The sequence below is a fragment of the Notolepis coatsorum genome (genome assembly GCF_963971535.1).
Source record: "Notolepis coatsorum genome assembly, chromosome: 2".
Lineage (NCBI taxonomy): Eukaryota > Metazoa > Chordata > Actinopteri > Aulopiformes > Paralepididae > Notolepis > Notolepis coatsorum.
The window spans coordinates 190,852,247-190,864,054 of NC_140166.1; the positions used below are offsets into that span (position 1 = coordinate 190,852,247).

At 41.7% G+C, this 11,808-nt stretch overlaps 1 protein-coding gene across 2 annotated transcripts; it reads left to right on the top strand.

Annotated features, from left to right (window-relative positions):
• The first annotated feature begins 689 nt into the window (after positions 1-689).
• Positions 690-9,913, top strand: atp5f1d (ATP synthase F1 subunit delta). 2 transcript variants are annotated; one of them, XM_084309133.1, is made up of 5 exons: positions 690-943; positions 3,791-3,944; positions 6,098-6,186; positions 9,284-9,413; positions 9,798-9,913. In XM_084309133.1, the coding sequence occupies exons 1-4, from the start codon at positions 824-826 to the stop codon at positions 9,404-9,406; spliced, it is 486 nt and encodes a 161-aa protein (XP_084165259.1). In that variant the 5' UTR covers positions 690-823; the 3' UTR covers positions 9,407-9,413; positions 9,798-9,913. The 2 variants fall into 2 exon arrangements, with proteins under 2 accessions (XP_084165259.1, XP_084165258.1); XM_084309132.1 differs by having other exon boundaries at positions 9,284-9,913.
• Positions 9,914-11,808: the final 1,895 nt, after the last annotated feature.

Below are 11,808 nucleotides of genomic sequence, written 5' to 3' on the forward strand. Positions count from 1 at the left end.
TTATTTTGGTGGTTGTGGCTATACTTGTTTACATTTGGATCACTGATTGGTCCTTTAAAGGAGAATGCCACCCATTATACGAATTCACATATTATGTTCTTCCTGTGGCCCAGGACAGTTCTGTCAGTATTTGTGAACATGTACCACTCTCTCCTAAAGTGAGGAATCGGAGAGAGAATCCTCCAATCTATGATGTAACTGGGATGTAAAATATGGGGCTACTTCATAGACAATGAATGGAGCTTTGAATTTGTGAGGCCATGAAATGTGAGCTCTTACACCCAAATGAGGTTTATATTCTAGCATTGAAGGTCTGAACCAGAATTAAAACCTCAGTTGGGTGTAAGAGCTCATACACACATTTCATGTCCTCAATAAATCAGAGCCCCATTCGTGGTCTACGGAGCAGCTCCAGATTTTACATCCCAGTTTCGATAGTCATTTCTCTCTAGCTTTAGGAGAGAGTGGTGCATGCACTCACAAATACTGACTCAAAGTGTCCTGTGGCACAGGAAGAACACTCCCTTGGGGGACCATGATGTAAACAAGACGAACGTCTTTCTCTGGTCTGCATGTATTGTACCCATTCTGCAATCTGTTAAATAAAGTTTTCATTCATTCATTAAATTCACCCTTCCCCAGCTCGCCTATTATGACTACGATTCCCAGCATGCTCTGGGCCACGACCATAAAGCCTTATGGGTAGGTTACCAACGTCCTTGTCTTACCAAGCGCACACTGACTGACTGACTGTACTGTGAAAGCAAGGGCTTTGGGATCACTTTGATTCTGTTCTAGGCCGAATATCATCTACTTAACAAATATGATGGCATCACGGTTTCTCCGTCGTTCTCTCCCCGCGGTGAGACAAGCACGCTGCTACGCCGAGGCGGTCTCCGGTGGCGCCCAGCAGATGTCCTTCACATTCGCGTCCCCAACACAGGTAGGAAACACCGAGGTCGGCGAGGCTCTGCGGGCCCCACTAGCGAGCTAGCTGCTTCATTCAGTGATAAATAGATCTTAGACATAGCCATTGCATCCATGCAATTGTCAATATAGTTGTGCCACTAGCACGTTATTATTGCACACACAATTTTGAGACGACATGACATGCGATGTGAGAGTTCGCAGGTTAGCTATCTAACTAAATGTCAAACTAGCGTTAGCTTCACTTGCATAAGCTTTGACCAAACGAGCACAATGTTCTCGCAAATGATTGCTTCCACCAGTCACCACCTTAAGAGTGCTCTTGTAATATGTTTAAAGAATTGTATTAAATCTGCTACAAGGATAATAAGCTTGATAGCATGAGATCCTTGTTGCTAAGCTGAAGAACTGTCAGAGGTGGGCGGCCACACATCTAGCCTGCTGTATGTTTCAGAGACAGCTTTCACCTTGGGATTCATTTCAGTGATTTTAGGCTTTTTCTTCCCAGAAACTGTTTGAAGAATAACTCAAAGTTGTGCCTAAATTTGCATTGTCTTATCTTTTATGGGCCCCATATTCACGACCTTTATTAATCAATAGCCTCAGAACGGATAATAAAAAAGTCAATCAACGAACTAGATTCTTGTACCGGATCTCCTCTCTGGTAAACAAGAATACCCTGAAGACTCTGGCAGGAGCACTCATTCAAGGGTACTACGACTATGCTTGCACCTCATGGTACCAAAGCACCTCAAAGGCTCTAAAAACAAAATTACAAACATCTCAAAACAAACTGTCAAGACTACTGCTTGACCTTACTCCTAGAACCCACTTCACCCCTGCCCACTTTGACAACCTAGGATGGCTTAGAGTAGACGACAGAGTACAGCAACTTGCAATGGGCCTGGTCTACAAGATGCACTATACGACTAAGGTACCCATGTACATGTCAAAATACTTCCCAAAGGTCAGTGAATACCACGACCACAACACCAGAGGAAGCTCAACAAATCATGTTAAACCCAGATTCGGCTCAAACAAGGGACTAAACACCTTTTGCAATTATGCCACATCAATGTGGAATGCCCTACCCAAAGCTGTAAAGGAATGTGAATCCCTACCCACATTCAAAACTGCTCTAAAAGAGCACCTACGGGAGGCTGCAATTCGAAACTGGCCACCGTAAATGTCCAAACCCCCCCACCCCCACCCCTCCCCACTGTGTATTCTCTCCCCACCGTATGTATATTTTCTCTCCCCACCGTATGTATATTTCTCTCCCACCCACCCACCCACCCCCTCCTAATGTACAGTCTCCACCCCACCGTATGTATATACTCTGTCAGGATCTATGGGTAACAGTACTGTATATTTGCATATCATATGTCACAAATGTAACGGTACTATATACACCTGTAAGTCATCTATGTCCCTATGCCATAAATGTCATGATGTCATGTATGTTGTGTATGTCATAAATGTCACTATGAATTGAAAATGGGGGACCCTGATGTAAACAAGACAAATGTCTTTCTCTGGTCTGCATCCCCTTAACAATTGTGTGTATTGAGCCATATTGAGCCATGGAATTGCACCCATTCTGCAATCTGTTAAATAAAGTTTTCATTCATTCATTCATACGTATCGGTCAATAACATTGAATGGTCATAAGATTTGTCCTCTGATGTAACTATTTTTGTTGGCAGACGACTCCGTCCCAGTCTCTGCTAACATGACTGCTAATGTTAGCATTACTATTAGCAAGTGTAACGGAGGTCCATGAGTAATATCCACAGTCACGATGGACTTCAAGTGGTGTGAAGTGACTTATTTCCCACTGCGTTCATTCATTCTTCTCACCCGGAAATCCACAATGCCTTGCGGTTTTTCTATAACCCTACGTCACACTTTCACTCCCTATATTAACAGTGCTCTTGCTTAGTAAAATGTTTAAAGAATTGTATTAAATCTGCTACAAGGATAATAAGCTTGATAGCATGAGATCCTTGTTGGCAGTGCTAAGCTAAATAACTGTCAGATGGGGGTGGCCACAGATTGTATGTTTCAGAGAAAGCTTTCACCTTGGGATTCATTTCAGTGATTATTAGGCTTTTTCTTCCCAGAAACTGTTTGAAGAATAACTCAAATCTGTGCCTAAATTTGCATTGTCTTATCTTTTATGGGCCCCATATTCACAACCTTTATTCACCAATAGCCTCAGAACTGAATTGCAACATAAATCTAAAATAATGGAAAGCAGTATATGATTCAGGTTGAAACTGCAAACTCTCCTGAAATATCAGTTGATGTATTTGAGCTCTTTGTTCGGCATACATCTTAAAGGGTCACTTCACCAAAAAACAATGCTGATTTATTTAGAAGATGATCTCACACACATCCCTAAACAAAATATTTGGACACATTAATTTAGTTCGACAGTTATTGTCGGTAGTAAAGTTTTTATATGGCCCCCACCCCCAGTGATGTCATCAGGGACATTGAATCCTTGTGTTTCAGCTCCATGAAATTATGTAGATGAAAAAATAGCACTATTTAGTTTTATAGGGACCTTATCATTTCATTGAGCTGTAATTAACACTTCAAACTCATTTACTCTCAATAACTGTCAAACTAGATGAATGTGTGCAAAACTGTTTAGAATCTTTGGATGTGTGAAGATTATGTGCAAAATAAATCTACATTGTTCTTTTGGTGCCCCTTTTTTAAACATAAAAAACAAAACAAGAGTATCAACATTCTGTTTCTGATTTTTTACATGTTCCAACCAAGCATCCAACTATACTGTGTGAAGTTAAGTACATGTATTTTATCTGCTCTCAACCACGACTGTTCTCTACCTCAGACGTTCTTTAACGGAGCCAACGTGAAACAGATTGACGTGCCCACGCTGACTGGTTCATTTGGTATCCTGCCCGCCCACGTGCCCACCCTGCAGGTGCTCAGGCCCGGGGTCGTCACTGTCTTCGTTGATGATGGCTCCGCCGCTAAATTCTTTGGTAAGATTCAGCTTCAGAGTAGAATGATGTAATGTTCATAATCTCATTCTATTCATAGTATTCTCATTACCGTCTCTCGCCAACCAGCATGGCACAATGCCACAGCTCACTGGCCATACTTGGCATTTAATGATAATCGCCTAATTCCAATCACCAAATCCGTAATAAAGTTGAATGGATTAGTTGGGATTACAATCAAAGTTGATTACAATCCCCTATTGCTTGCTGACCAAGATGTCTGTGATTGAATACTATGATTAACGTAGATTTTCCCCACTGCTGAGCTGAATGTTGAAAACGTAACTCACTTTATTCACCAAATACAATCAAAAAGGAAATTGTCTTGGGAGGTATTGATGCAGACTGGCACATACTGACTCAAAGTACAAAGACAACAGGCCCTCACGCGTGCAAAGAGACGATGCTAGACATAAAATGGGAGGATTATACGGCATACGCTATGCACACAGTCAAGCATATGCTGTGAAGTAGTGTTTATTGGGTAGACGATTGCTAATGTTAATGACCTGTTTTGATGAGGGATCAATAATGAAGGTCAAAATGACTCCTAACATCTGCGCATGTGAGAATAGACCTTGTACATACTGTATAGTTGACAGCTTTGTGGTTTGATGTCATAACATTTAGCCAAATGTCGATACCCTCTCTTGCCAGTTTGAAAACATGATGGCATCTTTCTAGTGGTCAAGGTTCTAAGAACATGTAACAAATCTGTTTTTATAATTTTCCTTCCAAAAATCCAAAGCACTTGAGTAATTATGCCCTGGATTGGGCAAATATTCAACTCTGATTATCTGGAGGGAGCAGATTTATTTTTGTAAGAGCAGAACTGTGTGATCACAGGTTCACAGATTGTCACATATTTACACTTACAATGTTTCCTTTTTGGCATTACATCCATACTGCGTATGCACACTGGCATGTACAAGCTGGCTTCAGAATGCCCAAGTTGGCAATCAAGCCTGATGTTAATGACTGGCCAGCTAGCTAATGACAGCAAAGCCTTTTCTTTTTTTGCATACTACGTGTGAGAAATTACTACACATCTCCAATTTACACAGTTACTCCCACAAATGGGTAAACCAGCACTAGGGGCTGCAACGCGTCTATACTTCCCACAAGCAAGTTGTCCTTCCGCGTTGCTCTGATTGGCCACGCACGTTTCTGGTCATGTGACATGTGCGCCCAATCGTGTGACGGCAAGTTCTTTGGACGGTTAAGCTTAGGCGCTCTTTCGAAGTTGGTTAAGGTTATAGTTGACTTAGAGCATGGCGATAGAATGCCAGCCCTGATTCCAAACTCTAACCTTAACCAACTGCGAAAGAGTCGCCTAAGCTTAACCAGTGATAAACTAGGTGTTAGGTCGTTTACAGGCTGCTCGTCATGCAATTGGGCGCACATGTCACATGACCAGAAACGTCAGTGGCCAATCGGATTCGCAAAACGCACGAACCGTACTTGTGGGAAGTATAGATGCGGCTGGGACAACACTATTCTACTTGCATGTGAGGTGGAGCATCCAGCAGGGGTCAGTCATGTCAGTGAAGTATATTCTAGCGCTAATATTCACAATGGGTGTTATCTTCATTATAAAAGATTGTTATTAAAGGGAGGTTTCAGGGTTTTTATCATATTGATCACTAACCAAGACCCCTGAAGACATTTATTACAAGTTATGTTACCAGCTTCCTCTTTAGCAGTGTTCATGCAAGTAAATGAGGGATGAGAAAACGTTATGTAAAATCACATAACTCTTCTATTACTTAATTCTTACTATTGCTAAGGAAATATAGGTGCTTTTGATGGTAACGTTTCATAACTTGTTGCCTTTCACTAGCATGCTAAATGAGACTGTTACTGATTTCTCTAACAAAAACACCAGCATGAAAACTTTCTGACTGTCCTTTAGTGGGGTCCTGATTAGTGATCAGTTGGTTAGGCTTCCCTTTGTAGTAATAATGTTTTGTTTGTGCTATTGTTGCATGTATAGTAACTTTATGTAATATGGTTGCATGTATAATAACTATGTGCTATGGTTGCATCATAGTAACTGTTTATGTGCTATGGTTGCATGTATAGTAACTGTATGTGCTATGGTTCCATGTATAGTAACTGTGTTTATTTGTGAGCAGTGAGCAGCGGTTCAGTGACGGTCAACGTTGATTCTACGGTGCAGCTGTTAGCGGAGGAGGCTTTTCCCCTGGACCAGTTTGACATTGTAGTGAGTATCTTCTTTACATGGCAGCCACCTCACACACACCTTCCAGTGCTCCATTCCAGTGCGCCGTCTTTAAAGGAACACGCCAACATTTTGGGAAGAGAGACGAGAAGATGGATACCAGTTTCCTCTGTGCGTTCAGTAGAAAGTTATCTGGCTGCACGTTAGCCTAGCTTAGCACAATGAATGGAAGCGGACATGGCCGGTTAGCCTAGGCATTGTCCAACTAACACCTCTCCCGAAGGCTAACCGGCCATGTCTGCTTCCATTCATTGTGCTAAGCTAGGCTAACGTGCAGCCAGATAGCTTTCTACTGAACGCACAGAGGAAACTGGTATCTATCTTCTTGTCTCTCTCGAGAAGATGGTAAGCTAATTTCCTAAAATGTTGGCGTGTTCCCTTTTAAAGCATCTCACCTCGATAGACTGGAACAAGATGTAGACGCTTCTGCATGTGGATTAACGACCACTTCCTCCCATTATCATATCGGCGCCTCCACTGGCCACAGATGTTAGACTTTTAATGTGACAATATGTGTTTCTTTAGCCATTAGATGTCTCACTACTGGGTGAGCTTACATAGGATTACATAGGGATTACACGAAGTTCAAGTCAAACTAGGCATTGCAGCTCTAATATGACTCAAGATCCAGCAATTGCATGTTTTATTTCCTGTGTAAAATGTTGTCAGAAATATATTTTAGGTTCAACTTCAGGTAGAAAAAGAGAGGTTTACGAGTGAGCAATCCACCATTTTATTTTTGAAAACTGGAGCAGTTTTCCGTCTTGTGATATGGTTTCAACTTTCTCATTTAAAACTATAAATCATCAATCATAAGCTCTTTAAATCCTACAGATTGCCAAGATTAGCCAAGCAGAATGATGTAACACAATATAAGAGCATTGTAGCATGAAGGCAATATCGATCTGTTGACTTGCCTAGATAATTGTGATGAATTGAGAATAGATCACTTGACTCCTCCACCCCATCTGCCCCACCCACCAAATCCCTTAGTTTGTCAGCTTATGGCCTTCAAGAAGCAATCTCTGCACCTTTGGGGTTGGGGAGTTCTCCTGTGATGGAATCCCTGACCCCTACCTGTCAGACCCATGGAATGTATGTAACCGAGCTCCATAGGGGTCTGAAAGCGGCACATTGAGAAATAAACAAATGACTTGCCGGCAAAAAAGATTGTCATGAAGTCAATTTGACTTACTGTGGTGATGTGAGGGTGTCTTGTCTCATGCTGGGGGGATTCCTGGTGCTTTGATTACATTAAAGTACAGGAAAAAGACTTTCTCCATTTTTATCTGTTACCAAGACAAAGTTTAGAATAGCCTTCATGCACAAGCTGTACCTTGTGCTGCTGTTTCTAGTACAGAGAGGAGCACAAAATAGTATTTTTCCACACTTTAATGTGATTATGGTTCCAGGAATCCCCCCCCCCCCCCCCCAACATGAAAGACAAGACACCAACACATCACCATGGTAAGTCAAATCGACTATTGACGACCATTTTATTTTATTTTAGTTTATTTCTCGATGTGAAGCGCTCAGACCCAATAGAGAGTTAACTTGCGTACATTCCATGGGTCTGATGGGTCAGGCTACCCTGACCCCAAAGTCAAAACTGCTGACAACTTGAACTCTTTTAGAACAGCATCAAAAACACACCTGCTCCGAGTCCGACAGGCTTTTGATTTATAATTACTTCTTTCCTGGGTTTTGCTCTTGCAAATTTCTTTGTAGCCGTTTTTGTTTTCTCTACTAATGTGTATTTTAAGTGCTTTGAATCTCATCAGAAACTGCAAATGACAAATTATTATCATTGTTTATTGCTATTTTATCACTATGATTATAAGCAGATATGGTCGTGTCTGAATATATATTTTTTTACCATATGGCCCTTCTCTCTCGCCTATCCATCATCTAATTCTTACCAGATGTGTCAACCTGTATGAACAAACTCAAACACTTTGTGTTTTACAGGAGGCCGTTTCTAAAGTGTCAGTGCTGAGTATTCCAGGATGGAGTCTTTTCATACTTGTGTAACGTTATATGATCGGATGAGAACATCATATTATCATGAGGGTTCTGAAATGAGCTTGGATAATCGGTTTTGATTCACATTATTTGTATAAAGATGGAACACTGCGACCATTATTGTCATCCTTTTTACTTTCTCAGTCTAATGGTTTGTTGGGACGAGTAAAGGTGTTGACGCATTATAGCGTCAGAATGTCAGTTACACTTGGGTTTGTCAATTCGGTATGCACCTCTGTTTGTATGATCCGTGTCCAATGTGCAGAGTCATCTGTAATTACTGATCCATCCACCTAGTTTGCGGCCAGGCAGGCAGACGACCTTTGACCCTGGATTAGATTTGGATTGTTTTTTCCTTTTCCCCTATCATCACGCTGAACCCAATTAATGATGATCTAGCCTCTACTCTTTGGCTCCCAAGGCCACTTTTTTTTTCTAGTTAAAAAAAAATGCCAATCTTGTTCATACCAGGCTTCATTATTACATATTCACCCCAGAGGTGACTTTCCGTTTGACCTTGGGGCGTTGTGGCAGTGTCACCGTCGACTTGACTTCATAGCGATCGACAAGTTATTATTTCCCTGTCTTCTTCCACTCCGGAGATAACAATGCACGCTGGTAATGAGGAGGGAAAGGTCAGTCACTGTTGAGTTATAGCACATGTGTCAAAGCCCCACTGGGAGACCTTTAACTCCCAGCTATGTTTGGCATTTCTCCTGTCTAATCGCTACTGTGACAAATGGAGCTTTCGGAGCAAAGAGATGCTGGGAATTTGCTATGCTCTCCTTTACCCCCTTTTCACGTCTTGCGCTCCTTGACCTCGCTCCACTTGTGTTTTCTACTTGCTCTAACCTCGAAGGTTTTTAAGCGATAATAGGATGTTTTTCAGACTCTTATTTCCGCCTGCTAGGACAGTCTTTGACAAAAAGGTAATTCTTAAGTCGACTTGTCGTAAGGTTTTGTTGACTGAGTCGTTCTATACATGGGAGACGAAGGAAAAATGGTGCATTTGATTATCGTTTCCCCCTGATATCCATTCCCTCTCGTTTGTCCTCAGGCTGCCAAGGCCAACCTGGAGAAGGCCCACTCTGAGATGGCCGGTGCGTCTGACGAGGCGGCCAGAGCCGAGGTCCAGATCAGCATAGACGCCAACGAGGCCCTCGTCAAGGCTCTGGAGTAGACCTGCGGTACGGCACCTTGAAGCAGTACCATCTGGTTGTTGTTGGAGGAATAACAGCTACTTTTTCACCTTCAGTAATCAAACGGGGCCATTTACATCCATGTGTTTTTATTTGCGGCATCTGTATGTGTTGAATGAAATCCTATGTACAATACTTCTTTTTTTTGATGATATACTGAGGATATATTGAGGATATACATAGCTGGCTTGTTATGTCCAATGGCGAAACTGTAGTAAAGGACCAGGCATGGTGACTCGTATACAAATCAAGATCGTGTTGAAATCAACAGCAAATGTTATTCAGTCAAGCACTTCTGGGTAGCCTAGTGTTCTGTGTTGGGAGGTGTATAAAACATACTTACAGGCATTGTATTTTTCCCTCCTCTCCTAGGCAACCTTTTGTGTCCTTGTCTTGTTTCCCAACTTGGCCATGTCGGTAACCCCAAGACCTCACACTTGCTTTGTACAGTGGATGAAATTATACCAATAAATTTATTTGGAATTACCCGGCAGTGTTTTTGTCCTACAGTATGTTCCTAATTAATGAAGTTTGTGTCCATATTGTTGGGAAGATGCTATGCCACAATGGTTAAAAAGCTCATAATTCAACGATATTATGGAGACTGTGGTATTTTGCTATATAAAACATTGGATCTGCGGTATTTTGCTATATAAAACATTGGATCTGCTTTAGACTGAATACACAACAAAATCTGGTGGCTATTATCCAGTTTGCTTGATCTGGCTGTTCCATGTCGTTGATGTCCCAACTAAGATATTCATCAAATAAAACTGTTCAGCTAGATCAAGCAAACTGGATACTAGCTTTGTCTACACAAAGTTAAGAATTCTGGGTTTTATTCATAGTTCTAAGCAGACTTATCAATGCCAAGAAACATCAAGCTGGTCCAGTGTTTTTTCTTAGTTTTGTTTCTATCTGACGGTACTGGGTTTGAACCTGATGGGGAGGCCATTTTCTGTGGAGTTTGTGTGGTTTCCCTCCTGATAATCCTGGTTCCTCTCATACCAAAAGGCTTTCATGCTAGATACACTCCTGCCTGGCAACAGTGATCTGCACCTGCACAGTTTAGTGTGATGGAAAAAAACACATTCATTCCAATCTGACAGTTCACGCCGCGGTGGCCAGGGATCAGATGCATGTATGAATGTGGCCCACATCTGATTTGAAAAGATCAGATTTTTGTCTTCACACTGCCCAGATCTGTGTAACATGATCAAATCTGATTTGGGCCACTTTGACATGTAGTGTGAACGTGGCGTTGGCCTTGGTCCTGCACCAATCGGATGTTCCGACATGTCGGGGAGTTCACCTCTGGTTGTACGCTCGGCTGAATGTGCCTCTCGGTCCTGAGAGGTGCTGTTTCCGTACCAGGTGGTGATATTCCCCGACGGAATGCTCTCAATGGTGCAGTTATTTAGTATCTTGGGGGCCAACCTCAACCTCCCAAGATGTCTGAGGAGGTGGAGGTGCTGCTTCTTCTCTGAGATGTTCAGTACAGTCTGTTTAAATTCAGTGAAATGTTTTAGTTTTTTGGCTCTGTATTCGGGCACATTAGATTTGAATTGTAACAATGCCTGCGGTTAAAGTGCAGACTGTCAGCTGAGGGTGTTTACATCCATTTCGGGTGAACCATGTAGGAATTGTAGCATTTAAAAAAAAAATATATATATATATAGTCCCCCCTTTTTTAGCAGTACCTCAGGTTCCCAATTAAATTAAAAGAAAAGACAAATGTATCTATAAAAAAAGGCTACAATTCAATCCAATTCAATTTCTTTAATGACCACCCAGCCAGGCTGGTGGAATTTGGTTTCAGTGCATTGCAGTTCCAACATAAAACATAGAACATATAACATCACTTACACTGTACATACTACATGCAGTTAGGAGAAAACACAATTACATAGATTAATTCCTACATGGTTCACCCATTATGGATGTAAACCCTCAATATTAATGCTGAAAGTCAGTATCTTAACCTCATATCACTTTTTGTTCCATTTCAAACCCAATGTGCTGGAATAAAGAGCCATTTTGCTGGACTCCGACTCATTGATTGTAGTATTATGTAAGGTTGCTCACCTGCTCCATTGATCCTGCGAGAGTTGCAGTTCCTCATCTGCCTAAATGGTTAGGGTGGGTCAAATGTAGAAGAATAATTCACCCACGGAATTAATAAAGTATAACTTAACTTAGTAAAGGAGATTAGGAGCATTTGAACCAGCTGGAAGGGCCAAATGGAATGTCACTTCTGTCTATTGTTTACAGGCTGGATCCTGTAATACTATTTTCTGCCACTTGGTGGCAGTTGATGTCCCTGCAATACCATCACCCACTAAGTACTTCCAGTGGTGTGCTTTTTTTTATTCACATCAGGACA

Coding starts and splice junctions, on each gene's coding strand:
- atp5f1d (XM_084309132.1), top strand. CDS start 824: ATGATGGCATCACGGTTTCTCCGTCGTTCTCTCCCCGCGGTGAGACAA. Junction 944..3,790: donor CATTCGCGTCCCCAACACAG/GTAGGAAACACC, acceptor TCTCTACCTCAG/ACGTTCTTTAACGGAGCCAA. Junction 3,945..6,097: donor CTCCGCCGCTAAATTCTTTG/GTAAGATTCAGC, acceptor ATTTGTGAGCAG/TGAGCAGCGGTTCAGTGACG.